Here is a 22,334-nt window from a genome sequence, read left to right as displayed (position 1 = left end):
GGCCTCTCTCTACCTGGAATAGACTACTCAGTGCAGACTCATCAGCAGGAAGCCCTTCCTTATGGATGGTTGGGATCGTTAGAACCAATACACCGCTGTAATTCACAGCTTGCATGTTACTCTCTTTTCCCAAGCATGTGAATTTTCCCTGTTTAACTTCCTCATCACACTGGTTTACAACGATCCTTATCACTTCTCTATGAGTCGTCTTTCCCTTCTTGCTACTGACAGACAGTACATAGAAGAAATATGAAGGGACACAGAATAATGCAATGAATGCAGAGAAAAGCTGGACTACTACTGATAGCGTCAAGGGATCCTACTCGAGGGCAAACGTAAGTGGCCTGGGTACGATTACATCACAGGCTGGCTGGCGAAAATCCCCTCTCCCCATGCCTCACTGGGCATATGCATTCTTCTTATCTCCCAACAGTACAGAAACTATCAATTCATTGAGTTAACTCCACCTCACAACCGAAGGGACATTGTTGCAGGCATGGAGAGGACAAAGCAGGAAATCGATTCTTGTCATCCCCTGTATGGACACCAGTCCATTGGACGATGGTTTTAGTCCAGGAAGAGTTTCTTGATGGGAATACAGATCCTTGAGGGATCATAAGAAACACACTGCATCACCTAGTGAAGAAGTGAGCTGGCAAATCCCAACAATCCAGTGCAAAAAGACCTGGCTCCTGGTGGTGATTTGCTCTATACAAAGTCGATATCAAACCACATTAGAGTGGGAATGCCACATTGCAAGACCATCCTATAGAAGCGGGGCTTCCTTACGCTAGGTGTAGATACCCTGTGTGAGTGTGGTGATGTCCAGGATCCTAACCTCCTGCTGATGTGCCAATGATTCGATCATCCATGCACAATGAAAGAAATCTTTCAAGCAACTGACAAGGCTATCTCAGCTACTAATTTTTTCAAAATTCTCAGTTTGACTGGACATAGAAATGTAATAACTTGAATTTTATAAAACAAGTGCTTGCTTTACTACAGCATAACAATAGCCATACAAACAGTAGAAAATAGGATCTATTCTTTATCTTTCAGCTAAACCTTCACAAACAATGCCAGGAGCAAAGGTTAAGGATGGATATGCTAAACTGGAGAAATCATTAAGAATATGTTCACAGGAGGCATTGCACTGTAGTTCCACTCTACATGAACTTGAGCAACAACAAAAGTGCATCCTTAATCGTACACAAAAATACCAGTTACATGACCTAGAATTACTTGACACGAGTTTTTGGGATGAACCAAAAGGCCAAGACCACATAAGAATATGTGAAAGCAAACGTTCCTGGCTTCTTTTCTATTCCTGTCTATTGCAGTATCAATTCTTAGGATTACAAATTGGGGTCAATGCGTGAGGAAACTGTCTGCAAGAAGAGACATTCTACTGCTGACGGTCTAAAATGAGTCTTGAAAATTCTGTAGTCAATTTTCCCATGAACACTGTGCACGGCCAGGAGAGCAGAACAGATTAATCTGGGCATGGAACCTTCCGACAATGGTTCAACATACATAATATAGCAATTCTGATGCGGGAAACACAAAATAATATTTTTTCGCTAGTGATTTCATGTCGCACTAACACATCAAACGTTTTCTGCGGTAGAAGGATAGGAAAAGACAAGGACTGGGAAGGTAGCCAAAATAAAGGTACAGCCCCAGCATTTGCCTGGTACGAAAATGGGAAACCACAGAAAACAACGTTAAGGGCTGCCGACATTTGGAATTAAACACACCATCTCCAATTCAAGCTCACAGCTACGCGACCCTAACCACATGGCCAACTCGCGCGGTAAAGAAAAATTACTCAATGATGGTTGCGCCAACCTTATGTGAGGAGAAGGTAACCGAAGAAGAAAACTCCATACATTGTTGTTATAATTTGTAACAATACTGGCCAGACTCGGCAACATTTTAGCATTTAATTGACTGGAAAGCTACAATTTTTCTCTTTGGTTGTAGTGTGATGGTTGACTGACAATTAGATATATACACGACATTAACATATGCATGGTTTGAATTACAATAAAGTTATTGCAGATTCATTACAGTAAAAAATTGTCTTTGGAAAATTAAATTTATGCGAGGTGATAAAACATCTTGCTCATCGAAAATACAGCATCGAGGTGAGAAAGGGAAGTGGTATGAAGAGCTCCCTAGATTTATAAAACTCAATACCATTGGGGTACAAGGACAACAAAAGTTCAGAAATAGTAATTAGACAGGAAGGGAGAAAAAGAGGATGCAGGGCCACAGTAGTAGTAATAATCTCAGATGCAGCAGGGACCCCGCAATACCATACCTGTCTTGCACATTGTAAGCCCTGCAGTATGATGTAGGCCTATATTTTCTGTCATTTGTAGGTTGAGTGTTGCTATTCGTTAGGGATCCCGGACATCCCAACCTTTTCTCTACAGTCCCCATTTTTCTGTTGTTGTATTCTTGTAGAATTTCAATGCTAATGAATTTGTGGTTTAGGTGGCTCGGACTAATACAATTCACCGTTGATCCCTAAACCATTAGAGGAGAGATCCTCACTGGGATTACGTTTAAGTAAGGGTAGCATCCTGCTTCACAGAATTTTACCGAGCACACTCAGAACGTTTTAACACTTTCAACACTATGCCCGTACGGGATATGGGCGCGCTGCTTTCCTGCTTCTGGACGGCGCCCGTATGTGATACGGGCGGGATTTTCTTGTGTGTTTATATCCAGCTGCACGTATCACGTACGTTTCCCGTCCCTTGTTTGGAGGTAACAGTTCATCTAGTGATCACTAGAATGCAGCAGTTATCGGGAATTTCGAACTGAAACGATAAACAGGGTATTTTCTCTTTGCCGTGACCTCTACCAAAGCACTCGGTGTGCCGTGTGCTGCACGCGTCAAATCTGTTACGCTGTCAGCTGTGTTACTGTGTAAACATGTCTTCACGCCGGCTCAATTATAGTGATATTTTTGATATTTTATCGGGAGAAGCGGGTTCAGAGATGGATGAAAGTGATGACGACCCTGCTTACAAACCGGATAACGTATCAAGTGATAGTTCAGGTAAGATTTTTATTTATTACGTCACTTTGAAACGTAAGTGTTTAGCTGTATTATTTTACTCTGAATACAAACGATAGAAATACTTCATCTACAGAAATTTGGGTTATTTTTTTTTTTTTTTTTTGTTTAGATGAAGAGACGCAGGCTGATGATTCACCTGTGCCGGGAACATCTGCTAGATCATCTGAACCTAATCAACTGAACAGTTATTACCCATATGCACGGAAGACAATGAAATAATACTAATATAATGGTCCGTTATTGGACATTATAAATTTTCCAGCTAACTCATTCTTGGTTGCCTGCGTTTCGCCCTTGTGTGCTAAGTTAGGCTCGTCAGTTGGGACTTAGCACACCACCCAAGACGCAAAGCTAGTGCATACCGTGGAGGCCACTGCATAGGCTATTTGAAGCCACCAGCAGTGCCAATGCACTATGAGAGCTATGTCTCATTTTCAAAAATAGATGCCTGCCTGGCCATCAAATGATGTAGATGACAATGAAATGGTGGAAAAAGCTCTTCTTCCATTTGTTCCTTATATCTGTTGTGAATGGTTTCATTCTATATAAAGAGATCTCAAAATCAAAGATATCTCTTGTGGATTACATGAGAGTGATCAGTTCGCGGTTAGCAGCTAAAGGAGGAGGAGACATCTCAAGGCTGGAACCTACTCCCTCCCCCAGTGTTGACAGGACTTTTGCTCGACATTTTCCAGAAAAGGTTCCTCCAACGAACAATAAAGTGAATACTACTCGTTATTGCAAGGTATGCTCAGACAGGGGCAAGAAGGAAAGGGTAAGCGTGTCAGAAAAGAGAGTAGATGGTGGTGCAAGGAGTGCAAAGTAGGACTGTGTATAGTCCAATGTTTTCAGGACTACCATATGAAAACAAACTATTCCTACATAGGTAAATATTTTATTCCACTGCATTTGTGTTTATTTGTGGCCTAAGTAGTCGCATTAAATGATTACTTTTTATTGTTTGAGCAAGCTTATTGGTATAACCTCAATGTAAAAATTTTTTCCCATACAATTTTTTTCATTTTTTTCATAAGACTAATATAATTAAATTACTTCAGATTTTCAATTGTTGATTAACATCTTCATACGGTACAAAAATCAGGCATGTAATATGTTTCGCTGTTCCATAATAACGTGTTAAAAATGAGCAAAAAGACCCAGTTCACAGCCAGGATCCATGTTAAAATATGGTAGTGTTGAAAGTGTTAAGCAACCCTTGAACCTAAGGGAGACACAAGAGTCCCTCCCATTTGACAAATGAGGAACTCCTTGCAAACATCTTGGCGAACAAAATGTGATTAGATTGGGGAGCTATCAATATTAATGGGGCTTATGTAAGAAAGAAAGTAGAAATGCCTGAGTCAGCATCTGGATATGTTAGGCGTTAAGGATACTCAAGTAATGGGAGATAACGAGAAAGAGATAGGAGATTATAAAGTGCACGATGGGTGTTAAAATGGAAAGGGCAGTGTGTGGGGGTAGGACTGTTCATCAAGAATATTACTGCATGAACATGTTTCTGTTAGGCACGCAAATGAAAGAATGATGTGGGTAGATTTGGCAGTTGGAGGAATCACGATGAGAATTAATTAAGGTACAGCCCCAGTATTTGCCTGGTGTGAAAATGGGAAACCACGGAAAACCACCTTCAGGGCTGCCGACAGTGGGGTTCGAACCCACTATCTCCCGATTACTGGATACTGGCCGCACTTAAGCGACTGCAGCTATCGAGCTCGGTGGAAACAGAACTGAAGGATACCTAAAGGTGATTGGTAAATATGGGAAAGTTATGGAAGCTAACAGGAATGGGAAGCATTTGCTGGACTTCTGTGCTAGTATGGGATTAGCAGTTATGAAAATGTTCTTCCAGCATAAGACTTTTCACTGCTAAACTTGGGAGGGTAGGGGCACCAGATCCATAATACACTATATCTTAACCGACTCTGAATTCAAGAAATGTATTAGGAATGTGTGGGTTTTCTGCGTATTTTTGATGATACAGACCACTATCTGATCTGTAGTGAACTAAGTACCTCCAGGCCTAGTAAAGAGAAAGTGAAATCTGTCTGCAGACAAATAAGGGTAGAAAATCTCCAGGACAAGGAAATTAGACAGAAGTATATGGATATGATTAGCGAAACGTTACAAACAATGGAAGTAAGCAGGTTCCGGATATAGAAAGAGAATGGGTGGTATACAGGGATGCTAGAAGAGAAACAACAGATAATTCCTAGAAACAACTGTGTGTAAAGATGGGAAAAAGTGAACATCTTGGCCGAATGACAAAGTGATAGCAGCTTGTAAATGTAAAAAGAAGGTGTATCAGAAATGTCTTCAAACAAGGACTGATGGAGACAAGGAATTGTACATAGATGAAAGAAACAGAGTGAAGCAAATAGTTAATGAATCCAAGAAGAAGTCGTGGAAAGATTTTGGTAATAATCTGGAAAAGCAGCAGGGAAACCTTTCTGGACAGTAATAAAAAAGGGAGGGGAAAAAGGAAATTAATAGTGTTTTGAGTAAATCAGGTGAACTCATAACAGATCCTATGGAATCATCACTGGACAGGTGAAGGAATATTTTGAAAATCTTTGCTATGTAAAAGGAAATCTTCCTGGTGATGTCGTAAACAACCGAGCTCATGGGGAGGAGGACAATAATGTTGGTGAAATTATGCTCAAGGAAATGGAAAGGATGGTAAATGAACTCCATTGTCATAAAACAGCAAGAATAGAAAAAAATAGACTTAAAATGGTGAAATATACTAGTGGGAAGGCATGGATGAAATGACTTCATAGAGTAATAAAATTGGACAAAAGCAGTAAATGCACATATCTACAAGCAAGGTAACAGGAAGGATTGCAACTACTATTGAGGTATCTCATTGATCAATTCCCTGGGATCTATTATGAGCTCACCTGATTAACCCAAAACACTACTCATTTCCTCTCTCCTCCCTTTCTAAGATTCTTTATTACTGTGCAGAACACTATTACATGGCAGAGAGGGATTCATTAGATGAAAATGCAGTAAGCAGTTTGGCCTATGCTGACGACTTGGTCTTAATGACAGATTGTGCTGAAAACCTACAATCTAATATCTTGAAACTTAAGAACAGGTGCAAGGAATGATACCGTATGAAAATGAGCCTTTCCAGGATTAAAGTGATGTCAGTAGGTAAGAAACCTAAGAGAATTGAATGTCAGGTTGAGGATACAAAGCTATATAATAATGGCGTATGGCCTCCGGAGAGGCCTGGTGCAGGTCTTTTTCTAGTAGATGGCCTATTAGGTGATCTGCATGTCTGTGAAGATGAGGGCCCTACCTAGGATGATTTCTAATTTTGAATACACCACACACACCCAGCCCCCAAGCCATTGTAATTAACTAATTAAGGTTAAAATCCCCGACCCAGCCGGGAATCGAACCCGGGACCCTCTGAACCGAAGGCCAGTACGCTGACCATTCAGCCAACAAGTCGGACGATACGAAGCTGGAACAGGCAAATAATTCAAGTATTTAGGATGTGTGTTTTCCCAGGTTGGTAGAATAGTAAGTGAGATTGAATCAAGGTGCAGTAAAGCTAATGCAGTGGGCTCAACAGTATATTGTAAGAAAGAAGTCAGCTTCCGAACAAAACTATCTTCACATCACAGTATATTGTAAGAAAGAAGTCAGCTTCCGAACAAAACTATCTTCACATCGGTCTATTCTCAGACCAACTTTGCTTTACAGAAGTGAAAGCAAGGTGGACTCAGGATATCCTATTCATAAGTTAGAAGTAACAGACATGAAAGTAGCGAGAATGATTGTTGGTACAAATACGTGGGAACAAAGGCAGAAGGGTACTTGGAAATAGGAGACAAAGGAGTTAGGAATGAACTCAATGGTTGAAGCAGTATGCATACACTGGCTTTGGTAGTGCGGTCATGTGAGATGAATGGAAGAGGATTGGTTACCCAGGAGAATAATGGACTCTGTTATGGAGGGCAAGAGAAGTAGAGGGAGACCAAGACAATGGTGGTTAGACTCAGTTTATCATGATTTAAAAATAAGTGGTATAGAACTAAGCAAGGCCACAGAACTAGTTACAAATAGAGGATTGTGGCGGCAGTTAGTAAATTCACAGGGGCTTGCAGACTGAACGCTGAAAGGCACAACAGTCTATAAAGAAGATGTACATATTGTAGAATTATATCCAGTTACATTATCTGAACGTTTTGGAATGAACTAATTTATTCCTTTAATGGAATAATATTATTTTTCCACCTTTCAATACTTTTTACAACTTTATCAAAGATTAAAAAATAAATCACAGAATTTAGAACATGTTTTGGTCACTGGAGACCTTCCTCTGCTAGAACTACATTAATTTACATAAATTATACACATATTAGTAACTATTTGGAAACTTTTTGAAATTGCAAAAATGATTCTATTACAAGTCATTGAAAAGCTCTGTTGTCATTAATTTTGAAACACGTGTAAATTCTGAAAAAAATCCTTGGTAACAATAATACATTTATATCTCTCTCAATTAGTCAAATGAATTATATGGTTGAACAATATGTAAAAAACTTACATTTTCAAAATCATAAAATTTTCTCTTGGCAATGTTTGTTTGATTTCACTTCTTCATAGTGATAATAGACTAAATTGTTTGGTAAAACAAACTTTTTCATCATGTAAATATTAAAAAATGAATCTGTCAATTCAAGTAACATTTTTAATAATCTAGAGAGTTCTTAAGTGTTAATAGATTACAAACCTCATTCTTGATAAAAGTCAATGGCGTGTATGAAATAGTCCTATCTTAAATCAGTGTGCTCAAAAGAATCTACAATGCAATCACTAATTAAAAAACTGCCACATACTGCTGGAGTGGATGTTCAATGAACCTATAAAGGCCCGGACTTATCTGTGGTTCCGCAATCAATGAATCTTTTTTCCATTATTACATTTAGGCTTAACAGAGACGGGAATGTTACAATTCCATGATTTGGGTTCCATGGGTAGTAAATATTATATTTCTGTTCTATTCACTGCACAGCTCTTGTTTTTAGAGAAATAATTATCTCCTAATTTACTTGGAAGTGTATATAATATCAACAAAATGATTTGCTGGATGTAGTGCTACCACTTTGCCCACCAAAGAACCTGGGAACAATTGTTGTTCTTTGCATTCATTACAGCTTTCAGATGTTTATCTTGTTTAATGTGCTCCTGTACATCAAACTTCCTTTCTGCATTAACTCTGCTCAATTTACAAAATAAAACATGCCCATATGTCATAAATATGTCCTTTCTAAATTCATTCACTAGCTGTTTTAAAAGTACACTTGTGGTGGTTACACTTTTGGCATTTTTCTAGTATAGAACTATTTGAAAGGACAATTCCCGACTGAAGCAGAAAGTTATCTGTTGTTTCCAATCCCTTCTCCTTCCCATTTGTTCTTGGCATATGTAAATAAAAATGGTGGGCACTTTTTGCACTTTGAAAATAGTGTTCCCTTTGTTAAGTTCTTCTGATGTTACAAATATTTATAACATCCTTTTAGTTTATATTTATACTAAGGACGAGTGTTTTAATTAAATACTATCCATTGCTTTTGGCACACTTCTGGTGCAAGCTGTCGACCCCACCTTTAGTATTGTTGTAAAACTGGATAATTTCCTCTTTACCTGTTTCTGGATCAGATCCAGGGCCGTGATGCATGCTTGACAATAAGACAATACATTTATTCTTTTTTGACAGCAACGTCATGTCCTTTGTGTAACCATACAGTGATGAGATCACACCATGATCCTTTCCTGTTTGAAATCGCAATGGTACTTCCCTCTTATTTTTCTTGACTGTTCCCACGTAAGTAGTCTTTTGTCTTTCAAAACTTAGACTAGTTCAATCGATGTACACCAACTGTCTGCTGTAATGTTCCTGTTTGTATGATAAATAGGATATGCAAGTCTGAGCACAGCTTAAGTTGGTTTGGTGAACTGTTTCTGCTCATTACCAAGTCCTATACCACCTGAATCTTTTCCTAGATACACATAGCCATTATAAAAAAATACTGTTTTTGCATTGGCTAAAATCATTATCTTCAATCCATAGCGGTTCAGTTTACTGGTTATAGATATTTTGAATCTACAACGTCCTCTGAACCCCACTAACATTTCGTCAATACACACGTAGGACCCACAAATATAGGATAACTGACAGTTTTACAAGATGATTAAAAATGGAAGAAAAAGCTGCCAAAGGATCTACCTTCTTTCAATCTTCTCTGTTATATGCACTGTCAAATCACATTACACTAAATAAGAAAGGAAATCTCTGAACTGACACTGTTGCATGAAAAATATCATGGCCAAATCCATCCCTTGAAAATGGAACAAAGATCTGCATTGCCAGATTTACTTGCCCCTCTCAAATACAGCAATCCTAAAAATGCTTTCAGTTCTATCATGTCCGTTTCCTCAACCATGTATTTATGATTTTCTGACCATTGGTTTTGAACTGTTTTTATTTTATCATTAGTGTGCAACAGTAACTCATCTAACATTTCTTTGCTGAAAACTGCTGTTCTTCTTCAGACACGGGTCAAGATTAGGCACTTCACTGTTAACATCTGAAATCTTCCTCACTAGACTGTGAGCTGGAAATCTAACACTTTATTCTTGAGGGGGATTAGCCACCCACTTTAATGGGTGCGAGCCCTTGCCATGATAATACCGAACAGGGCTGTTGTTATCTGCATCCTTGTTCACGTCGTCTTCTGCTGACTGTTTACTTACAGAATCATGTTCAATAAGATTTTCACCATCTTCCACTTCACATACATCACTTAAAATATCAGTATTGTCTTCTTGATCTAGATCCTCAGATTCTACAAGATGTGCTATGGCTTCAGATTGTAATAACATATTGCGGCTCAAATTACCTGCCATTTTTCTAAGCACTCACCTCTTCTGTAAGTTAAAACAAACAATACAATGTATACAAACACTTGGGAAAGAAACAATTTGATCAAATTACAAATTGTAATATCTAGAGCGATAAAATAGAATCATGTAGTGCCAAAAAGTTATGTACTTAGTGTGGTGCGGGTCAGATTGACTAACCGTGACTGTAATTTCACAACAGCACAGAACAGCAATAAGATAACCACTGGCATTGAAAGAGCTCGATAAGAGGCACAGCTACTGAGAAGAAACGCATTCTGGCGGGAAAACCCAGGAAGCTACAGTGGAAAAAATGTACGTGGCGGCAATTCAACCCGCACCACACAAGTTGAGGGTTAAGGTACAGCCCCAGCACTTGCCTGGTGTGAAAATGAGAAACCACGGGAAACCATCTTCAGAGCTGCCGACAGTGGCGTTAGAACCCACCATCTCCCAAATGCAAGCTCACAGCTGTGCACCCCTAAGCGTACGGCCACAAAAAAATAAATTATACTGTCACTTGTGGATTTTTACGTCTGATAATAAAGAATAGATGCTTAAATGAACGATCATCCCAAACTGGCGCAAACTGCAAAAGAATGCAAAATAAAAACGCGTTATTATCCTTCATTATATCACAGAATGAATTAGTATACTACCGAGCAACGTTCTAATGCAAAGGAAAAAAAAAAGGACATTTCAACAATATCTGTATCCTAATTATCGCTATGAAGAATTGAAACCAAACAAATATTACCAAGAAAGTTTTTAATGATTTTTTTTTAAGTTCACAAGTTTTGATGGTCCAACTCCATAACATGTAAACACACAGTTGAAATTGGTTTATACGTAACTCAGTTCTGCGTAATTCGGATATACATAAATTTCTGTAGATCCTGGCAATATGTAAATTAAAAACATGTTAATTAAACATGATTTGTACAAAACCCATTTATATGTAATTCGGTGTTATATGTATTTTCATTAAATGCAGTTTATTCAAATGTAACAAAGTTAAAATAATGTTGCTGACATAGGTCTATGTATTTCCTCTGATTAAAACCTAGGTAAGTTAGGAATGTGATACATTAGAGTCAGCTTTGTTGGTGGTGGGACTTCAGTTGCAGATGTTGGAGGGATGCAATGCGGTAATGTAACGAAGGTTGTGGGAAGTGACCAAGCAGATTTTAACTAAACGAGAGAGATTACGAGCCAGACACCTGTTCGTGGAATACAGTGCTTGAGAAGCAATATCATATTCCTCGGGGGTCTCCTGGAAACTCAGCATGATGTCTGGATATCACAAATTATGAGAAATCAGACAAAATAAAGAAACACATGCTAAATAAAGGAAAGAGTGACATTTAGACAAGGATGTGACACACACATGCACAGAGAGAGAGGTAGAGTGGGGGGATTAAGAATAACAGTTTAAATATCCAGATTGGCTTACTACTGCCTGTATTCAGAATCTGATAATAATAATCAATTTTGTTAAATACATTTTCTTTTTTTTTTTTGCTTTCAGAAATCAAAGGTGCTTACCTCTACCACTTGGGCAAATTCCTTAAAAAGAGCATGAATGTCTTGAACTTCAGTCTGAAGACCCTCCCATGATTTAAGACATGCCTCTTGTTTTTCTACCTCTTCTTGGCTCAAAGTTAACCTTAGTTGAGCTGATGCCACTTCCTTTTGGACAGTATCTGTCTGACTTTCATCTCCACTTGTGTCATCACCCAGGAACTTCTTGGGAGGTAGCCATACAGGTGACAATCTTTGGGGATTCATATCTTCAATAAGCAAGAAGATAGGATAATACATCAACTGTGATTAATAAGAAAGACAAAATCTCATGCTGAAGCAAGGCAACACTGAAAAATATGGCTAAACAAGTAGTCAAGTTTTCACCAAAACAGCACACTTAGTGCTAAACTTAGCAAAGTAATAATGCCAATATTAGTTTTATTCTAAATATGTCTAGGTATTGCCATATTACTGTATTTGCTCACATATAACTGGCAATTTTCTGACAAAGAAAATAAGTGTGAACACTTTTGGTGTGTGACATATGCGGGGATTTGTGTGTAAAGATTGTATTCCAGAAGAAAAAAAAAAACCACCGTAAAATTTGCATTAGGCTATTGAAACAAGACAAATGGCATACTTACCCTATTCATTGTCACTGCCTTCAGTCTCCGAGCTATTTTCGCGTGCATCATTCAGGTCACTATCCCATAGTGCAGCATCCTGACTTCTGTCAAACACATTTGCGATGCCCATCTTCAAGAAACTCTTCACAATAACGTCCATCAACACAATAACCCATGCTCACATAACCCATGAAGGGCATGAAAATGAAAGACTCCCTAGGCCTTGAGTGCTCTAATACGTCGGGGTTGGAAAAGAACAAGAGTTAACCATGGGAGGTTGGATAGGACAGATGAAAGTGAGGAGCCTGGCACAAGTAAGTGGAAGCAATATCAGGACTCAGCTGAGGGCCCCGTTGCTGCCAAACCCACGCTCCAAAGTTTAGAGCCCTTGGGGCACCTTTTAGTTGCCTCTTACAACAGGCAGGGGATACCACGGGTGTTATTCTACCGCCTCCACCCACAGGGGGATCTTCCGCCAAGTGTCCACGGAAACTGTCCCACACTAGCATTGCTGGGTGTACAAGCAGTGCCCCTGGCCATGCTCCCCATAACGAACGGACCCAGTCCTGGACAAGAGCTGTATCCATCCATCCTTTCTCTTGAACCCGTATATGAATGCCTTTGGGAAACTTCGCTTTAGGCACTGTTTTCCTTTTGAAAATAACGTACGGTGGCAATTTTCTTCCGTCTGCGGTTATTGCTAGCATGACAGTGCAACACTGTTGTACATACAAGCATGCTAGATTCTCCCTTCTTGTTGATGGTGGTGTTGCATGGCAAGTCAAAGTTTATTGGGGTTTGATCTGCATTGCCAATCTGAGAGAAGAGGTAATTGTTTTTGTTCTGCATTCCTATCACATGGCGATGAAAATCTATGGTTTTGTTACTGAAATCGCTTGGCATTCTCTAGCAGAGAGATTTTCCCCTTCTCAGACACAATCCCTTTCGTGTCATGAATCTACGGAGCCAACACCGGCCCACTTTCCAGATCCGAACTGCTGATTCCTCCTTTAATCGCTAGTTCGCGTGCTTTGAAATGTAGCATCTCATGTGAGATACTAAAGCCACCATTTCGCAACTCTGTAACGTAATGAAGCAACTCGTCTTCAAGCTCAGGAAACTTACCAGTTTTCGGCCCTCTGAATGCCTTACGTGTTAGATTGGTGATTTATAGTGCAGCTTCCTGTTTACGCCAGTAGCAAACATTAAACTCAGTCACACTAAATTATTGATCAGCAGCTCTGTTACTATGCTCTTCAGCATATTTTATCACTTTCAGCTTAAACCCAGCCATATAACTCCCACATTTCTCCATAACTTAAAGATCAACCTACACAAGAAAACTTAACTGAGAAACAACAATGAAACGTGAAGACAGAATACTGGTACTTGTTGACAATACAACAGATAGACGATATCTAATACTGTGATCACTTGACTACCTGGACAGGGAAACACTCCCAGTTCACACGATCAGCTCTGCCGGACGGATAGCGATAAGCATATTGACAAAAGACGGAAGAGTGAGAGGGATGGCTGAGTGTGATTGACTGGCTAGGAATGTGACCTTGCGTCAGGGGTTTGCGAGTTAGGTATTTTTGTTTCAACAGCTAGCCTCAACTGTTCTGCTGGTAGAAAGAAATGCAGCTTCTTCTTGTTTTGTCATGTACAAAGTACCGTAACAGCAATTGGTACAGTACCGATATTTAATGTAGGCACGTCCACAGAATACCCAAACTTTATTTTGTGTATGTACCGTATGTCTTTATGACATCAGAAATTAATGCGAGTTATGTGTGGGGATTTTTTCCCTGCAATTTTAAATGTTAAAAATGGGGTGCGAGATATACATGGTGGCGAGTTATATGCGAGCAAATATGGTATATTACCTTGCCATGAACACCTGTTCTATATGTACAGACAGAAATGTGTTCCACCTATCAATATGGAAAATGAAACTTATAAATAATAATACAGCTGTTCTATAGCAAAGAGAAGAAGTCTTCAAACAGTTTCACTTGTCCACTACATTCTCCATACAGATACACCGAGTTATCTTAGTACAGAACTTAATACTTATCTTCACAAATTGTTTCCCTACCAGGTTACAAACCTCCCCCATGTTGAGTTTTCAATTTACCATACAGCAAGTTTAAGTAAAAATTCATCATACTCCCTTTTGGCTGTAATTAGAGATATAGGCCTACCTAAATATATGTATTTCAAGAGAGATGTTATAAGAAGTACACAGACTTCAGAAATGACTACATAATTCAACTTTTCCTTGGTAAAATTCCAATATAACAAAATTTTTGGAGATCTTGAAAATAAATTTGTTATAGTAAATTTTGTCATACTGAAATAAATCAATTCTTAAGGAATAATAATAATAATAATAATAATAATAATAATAATAATAATAATATTTGCTTGACGTCCCCCTAACTACTTTTACGTTTTTCAGAGAGGCCAAGGTGACAGAATTTGGTCCCGCAGGAGTTCTTTTACGTGCCAGTAAATCTACCGACACGAGGCTGACGTATTTGAGCACTGGATCGAGCCAGGATCGAACTTGCCCAAGTTGGGGTCAGAAGGCCAGCGCCTCAACTGTCTGAGCCATTCAGCCTGGCTTTAAGAACTAACCTCTTGTTATATCCGTTGCAGGATTTACATTACTTCAGCATGCATTTACACATAAAACACTTAACATTTATTAGATGATAGGAAAATTAGGATGTAAATGAAGTAATGTTATACAGTAAATGCAAGAGGTTTCTGTAAATTTTCTGCATATCAAATTTTACAAATTCCGGTACACTATATTCTAATTTTAAAGTCTGTGACTTTCTACAGAACACTCCCAGGCACAAAAGAAATTTCAAGATAATTCAGCAACCACTATACATGATTTAAGACAAATTCTGGCACATCACTTTGTGACAGAAGAAAATCTTAAAGATCATGTACCTATTTTGCTGCCTGCACAAGAGTCAAACTCTGTCGAACATTCTGAGGCACATCTTTCTACCACCTCATCACCACATGGATTTCAATTACTCATAATGTCTGCCACGATTTCCTCATCACTGATATCTTTTTGCAGTAACATATCACAGTTCACATTGACGTACTCGGCAAGATTCCCACTTGTTGACACATCCATCCTTTCACACAAACTCGTTGAGTTTTCTCTGTTTCTGCGTCATTCAACACTTCACTTTCTGTAATGTCATCTTCTGCATACACCACTCTAGCTTTTCTGAAGCAGTTAGCGATGATTTGTTCTTTCAGTTATCTCTATATAGCACTGAACATTTTGCACTGCTTCCAATATATCTCTCCGAGGCAGGAAATTAATTTTAATTTGTGCTTTATGAACAGCAAAATTAATCCTACATAATGATGCACTCCATAACTGAATAAAATATAAATTTGAAATTTGTCTTAAGAAACGAATAATAATAATAATAATAATAATAATAATAATAATAATAATAATAATAATAATAATAATAATAATAATAATAATAATAATAATAATAATAATAATAATAATAATAATAATAATAATAATAATAATAATAATAATAATAATAATAATAATAATAATAATAATAATAATAATAATAATAATAATAATAATAATAATAATAATAATAATAATAATAATAATAATAATAATAATAATAATAATAATAATAATAATAATAATAATAATAATAATAATAATAATAAAGTTCACATGCTAGTGGGCAGGCAACCTGCTGATCAGACTTGTCATGCAGTTTGCTTTCCCTCCCCTGATGTTCGTAATCAGCTAGTTTCGCCTAAGCATTGTCATAATGAGTGTGCTGTCTGGTATTAGCTGTATAGGAATGTGTTATGCAAAAATGCCTGGTGATTTAAACAGGATGAATTTCAATTATATTCTGAAAAAAGAAAAAAGGCAAAAAGGCTAAATATTAATTCATTATATTGAAAGTTTGAAATTCATTAAAAAATGAAATAATTTAAAACACATTACACATTACATCCAGCCCACAGACGAACCAACCGAAATGGGGAATGGCTTATAGAGCTTTGTAAGGCATTCAATCTTGTTCTTAAGTCAACAGCCTTCAAACATCTACCAAGAAAACAAAAGACATGGATATCACCAAATCCTCACTTGGGAGAATTTCAAATAGATCATGTTGCCATTGCACGAAAAGCAACACAAGAGATCCAAAATGTTAAAGTCCTGAGAAGTGCTAACCTTGACTCAGACCACTATCTATCCAAGATCAAAATTAAGCTTCATCCAAGAAACACCAAAAGAGTTAAGATAAAGAAAACTAGCAAATTTGATACAGAAAAGCTGAAAACCAGCAAAAAATTCACTCAGAAACTTCAGTCTTTGGACACAGAAAATTGGGAACAACTGAAAAATGCCATTGTTGAAACGGCTGAGGAGACAGTATTGCTAAAGAAACCAAAGAAGCATCCGTGGTGGACTCAAGAATGTGATGAAGCCATAACACAAAGACAAATCGCTCGGCAAAGATGGAATTCCCTGAAGAATCCAGAAAGATATGAAGACTTTCTGGAGGCTAGGAAACATGCAGCGAAAGTGATCCGTCAAGTAAAGCGCGCATTTGACAAAAACCAACTGACACAGATCGAGCAGGACTTCAATAAGAATAATACTAGGGATTTCTATAGAACCTTCAAACACAACCTCACCAAGTACACCCCACCAAGTCTACATTTCCGAGATCACAATGGAAAAGTTGCCTACAACGACAAGGATAACTGCCAAATCTTGGCTAAATATTTTGAATCTCTTCTTAACTGTGAAGAACCAGCATCAGAATTCACCTTTGAAGAATCCAGACATCCCAACCCAGACTCTTCTCCCCCCACAAAAGAGGAAATCAAACAGAAAATTACATCATTAAAGAACAACAAAGCACCTGGAGAAGATGCGATAACTGCTGAACTCTGGAAGGCTGCAGGTGAAAAGGCGATCGATAAACTAACTGAGATCATTTGCGAGATCTGGGAAACAGAGAAGATCCCAAATGATTGGACAGCAGCCCTGATTCATCCCCTACATAAGAAAGGTGACAAAACAGATGTAAACAACTATCGCGGCATCTCCCTTCTCGCAGTAACATACAAAATTATCTCCAAAGCCCTTCAAACTCGGGCAGAAGAGCAACTTGATTCACAGTTGGGTGAATACCAAGGAGGCTTTAGAAAAGGGCGATCTTGTGAAGAGCCGATCATGAACCTTAAGTCTGTCCTGTCGTACCTAAAATCCAGGAATAAGAATTTTGTAGTTACTTTTGTTGACTTCCAAAAAGCCTACGACTCCATAGACCGACACACACTCCTCCGCATTCTGAAGGAAATGGGCTTAGACAACAAAACGAGAGCTATCATTCAACAGACCTTAACCAGCACTACGTCCAGGGTGAAATTCATGGGAGAAATTTCGAACGTCTTTGAAATCAAGACTGGTGTTAGGCAAGGGGATGGACTATCACCGTTTCTCTTCAACTGCGCTCTGGAGAAACTCATTCGGGAATGGCGCAAGGAGATGTGCAAGGAAGAGGTTGAGAATGGCCTTAGAATAGGATATAAGAAAGATGATCTTATCGTAGACTGCCTAGCTTTTGCAGATGACCTAGCAATCTTTTCTGATTCCCTAGATACTGCTGAAAAACAAATTAACCAACTGAGAATCCAAGCAGCAAAAGCTGGCCTCCAAATCTCTTTCCAAAAAACAGAGTTTATAACCAACATCAAGCCAGCCCCCAGAGAGCTCATTGTGGAACAGGGAAAAATCAAGCAGGTGGAAAAGTTTAAGTACTTAGGCGAGTGGATAGTACCTAACAACTCTGAGAAAGAAGCAATCATGTGCAGAATCAACAAGATGGAGGTAGCATATCAGCTGTCTAGGAATGTCTACAACAAAAGATCAGTGTCCAACAACGCCAAGCTTAGGCATTATTGTTCGGTTGTACGCCCGGAAGTACTGTACGCAGCAGAATGCCTTGCAATGAACAGAAATGTCTGATGGAGAAGCTAGAAGCTAAAGGAAGAAAAATCCTGAGAAAGATTCTTGGACCAATCAAAGAAAATGGTGAGTGCAGGAGACGACACAACAGCGATCTGTACCAGCAAATGGAGAGGATAACGGACACGATTCGGAAAAGGAGGATTAATTTTTATGGCCATATAGCACGCATGAGCACACAGAGACAAACCAATAGGATCTTTTCCTACTTTCTTAACAAGAAAACCAAGGGACCCTGGTTTATCGAAGTTGGAAAAGACCTTCAAGAAATAGGAATCACACTCGAAGACATCCAGAAACGTGCTCCTCTCCAGAAAAAGCTCCAGGGATACAAGAGGTTCCAAGAAAGGCCAAAGTTGAAAACAGGCAAGAAGTGGACTGATGAAAGGAAGGAGGCTCACAGAACGAGAATGCGTGAGTACTGGGGAAGAATTAAAGCTCAAGGATGCAAACGGTTGAAAAAACGTGGTCCACAGCAGGCCGAAACGAAGAAAGAAGAAGAAGACATTACATAGGGAAAAGGGAAAGGGCTTAAAAGTAATTTTGCAATTCTGAACAATTTGTTACATTCAACTAAGGTTGGAAGAAGAATCCCACCTTCCAATACTTAATGTTTTTATATCTAGTTCATGTAAATACAAACTTAATCTAGCTTAAAGTCGAACTACTCAACTAAAAGATTAGTAGATGTTTAGTTCCTAAAATATCGAACATCTTCAGCTAAAAAAATGTAATTGCAAAAATTGACACATACAGTTAAAACATTTATGGTGAGAATGAGGTTGAAAATGTTTTTATGTTATGCTAAAACACACAAAATATGTTGATGATCAAGTTCATAATAAGATTTACATCCACGAGTGAGATGTGTTTGTTCAAAGTGGTCTTCCTTTCTTCAAAAATGCTGGAAATGTTACTGTTGTTAAGTATATAAACTTTTCATAACTTACAGCTGACAATAGTGGACTTAAAAATTAACATACTTTTTTTGCTCAAGGACGGCACAAGGAAAGTAAACACAGTGGGACTGGCTGGGAGACTCCTTTCCATCGCCTTACCAACAAGTTTGCTCAAGACCTAACTTCAACTTTGGTTTCTCAAGGAGTTTCCTTCAGATGTCTTCTCAGATAATGCTTCTGCGCTTCTGAAGAGCTCAGGAACGCTCTTACCTCTCCTAAAGCTGGGGAAGTCATTGTTCTAAAGGTTTTAACTGGCATTTCATACTTCCTTATGCTCTTCATCACGGTGGTCGATGGGAACCTCGTATCAAGTTAACCAAGAGACACTTAAAGAAATTGCCACTTCTGTTATCTTTTCCTATGAAGAATTCAATTCCTTGTTAATTCAAATTGATGGGATTGTGAATTCAAGGACACTTCCTCCTTTGTCTCATGATCCTCAGGACTTTCTTTGTCTCCTGCACATTTTTTAATTGGTGGCTCTTTGGCCTATAATCTGTCTTTGCTTGACCGAACTTCATCTCTTCCTACATTCTGGAAGAAGAAGGTTGAGGCATCGTGTAATTAGTTCTAGCATCGATGGAGGCTAGAGTATCTTGGCCAACTCCAAACCAGAGTAAAATGATGGACCGCCACACCTAATATAGGGTCTGGTAGAATTAATAGCCTGATTTGAGTCATGTAGTATGGCGTCATTGTTGCACCTGCGCGAACTAAGTAACTGCACGCTGCCTTGAGGAAGGACTGCCATTTGTATGTACGGCCTTATGGAGTTCGGAGCATCGAGCATTCGCTGTTGAGGCATACTTAAAAAATAGTGAAGCTCCCATCACCGCTCAGTGGCTTTTTCGTTGCCATTTCAGTACCTTTATTGTTGTTGTTGAATTTCCAATTGGGCCGACATCATAACGTCCTAAATCATCAGGCAATTGTATGGTGAATGCAACAATTCAGGACTACTGCATCGAGTTCAAAGAAGAAAATTCCGGGGCGACGAAAGACACAGCAGGCCCCGGAGTGAGTGGAGGAGGCCCATCAAGCTCTTATCCGAAGTCCTTGGCGCTAAGAATGTCAGATCGTTCCCTGCGGCGCATCATCTATGATGACCTGCACTTCTACCCATAAAAACTGCAGGTCACACAGAAACTAAACGAATAAGATAAATATGCCTGGCGAACCTTTACGCTGCATTTTCTGGAACTTTTAGCTGTCAAGCCACAGATGCAAAACAACATACCGATGTCAGATGAGGCTCATTATCATCTAGATGGTAGTGTCAATAAGCAGAATTACAGATAATGGGTGCTATTTAATCCTCTTTGGCTGCATGAGCAACCCCTGCACTGTGAACGTGTGATGGTGTGGTGAGGCATGGCTCATCTGGCATAACACTACATAATAAAAAAATTGTTTATGTTTATATCTTTGTATTTATTGTATAAAACAAATGTGCTGAATGCGAATATGCCGTTAGTTTTTTTCAAATGTCGATACTTTTTGATATTTTAACGGTTTGTGAAAAATTGTGATTTTACCCCTTTTTCTGGCAGCTGTAGTTATTCAAGGTGATCACCACTAGATCGCTTTAATGTGATTTTCCATCAGTATTGGTATACATCTGGAAAGGTTCAATATATTGACTTCTTTTTTTTTTTTTTTTTTTTTTTGCTAGGGGCTTTACGTCGCACCGACACAGATAGGTTTTATAGCGACGATGGGATAGGAAAGGTCTAGGAGTTGGAAGGAAGCGGCCGTGGCCTTAATTAAGGTACAGCCCCAGCATTTGCCTGGTGTGAAAATGGGAAACCACGGAAAACCATTTTCAGGGCTGCCGATAGTGGGATTCGAACCTACTATCTCCCGGATGCAAGCTCACAGCCGCGCGCCTCTACGCGCACGGCCAACTCGCCCGGTATTGACTTCTTTAAAAAGCCAACTGTATGTATCGATATATATCGATATTTTTCACAAAATGTCTTCCTGTTGTTTGTGAATGCAGATCCAGTTCTGTGGTTATAAGTAACGTTGAATTGTTGTCTTTTAACGAAAAATGTCAACATCTAGACGTTGTAAATTGCCAGCAGACACGTTTTGTTATGTTTCTGGATATTACATTGCATCTAAACAAGTGAAACATAAAACTGTGCCTGGTATGAAGTTCTGTGAGGCGTACTGCGCATATTTGAGTGTGCATGTTCGAGACCAACATGTTTCATGGGCTCCCTATGTCACTTGTGGCAGCTATCGGGTCTACTTTACAGGGTTGGCTACATGGAACAAAAAAATGTATGCTATTTGCAATTCCCCAAATATAGCGAGAGCCTACAAATCATCATCACAACGACTGTTATTATTGTATGGTGGATATTACACGCTACAAAAGTACAAAGAGTGGGGAAAATATTCCATATCCTAGTATACCATCATCTATTGCTCCAATACCACATAGTGAAGAGCTGCCAATTCCATAACCACCCAAACAGAATACACGTGAAAAGGACGTAGAGACAAATTCAAGTGATGACAGTGATTTCAGTTTCAGTGATGACAGCAATTTGGAACCACAGCTCTTTACTCAGCCAAAATTGGATGACCTTGTAAAGGAGTTGCAACTAACTAAATCAAAGGCTGAACTTCCTCCATCCCGTCTGAAGCAACATAACTTGGTCGATAAATCCTGTAAAATAACAAAATATAGGCTAAGGCATGAGGATTTTGCATGCTTCTACCAAACGTACGGGACTCTTTGTTTTTGTAGTGATGTTAATGATCTGTTTGAACACATTAAAATTCCTCATGAACCGGATCAATGGCGTCTATTTACAGATAGTTCAAGTAGAAGTCTCAAAGCTGTCCTACTGCACAATGGGAACAAGTTTCCTTCCGTACCAGTAGCTCATTCAGCACAACTTAAGGAGACTTCTGAAAATATGAAGCTGCTCTTGGAAATACTGAATTACGGATGTTATAAATGGAATGTTTGTGGTGATTTTAAAATTTTGGGATTTCTTCTGGGGTTTCAAGGTGGCTACACCAAATATTCATGCTTCCTCTACCTGTGGGACAGCAGAGCGGATGATCAGCATTACACCAGGAAAGAATGGCCAACAAGAAAAGAACTCATTCCAGGTGCA

The 22,334-nt window shown here is 38.8% G+C and overlaps 1 protein-coding gene across 1 annotated transcript in view; it reads right to left on the bottom strand.

Moving 5' to 3' along the window:
* The window catches only part of Syx17 (syntaxin 17), a 72,041-nt gene that overhangs the window by 34,268 nt on the left and 15,439 nt on the right, over positions 1–22,334 (bottom strand). Inside the window, exon 3 of the mRNA XM_067148484.2 lies at positions 11,576–11,820. Within this exon, the coding sequence (XP_067004585.2) occupies positions 11,576–11,820 (245 nt within the window). The remainder of the gene's footprint in view (positions 1–11,575; positions 11,821–22,334) is intronic.

Source organism: Anabrus simplex, chromosome 5 (genome assembly GCF_040414725.1).
Source record: "Anabrus simplex isolate iqAnaSimp1 chromosome 5, ASM4041472v1, whole genome shotgun sequence".
Lineage (NCBI taxonomy): Eukaryota > Metazoa > Arthropoda > Insecta > Orthoptera > Tettigoniidae > Anabrus > Anabrus simplex.
The sequence above is the reverse complement of the archived record's forward strand: the minus strand, read 5'-3'. Positions and strand labels throughout refer to the sequence as shown.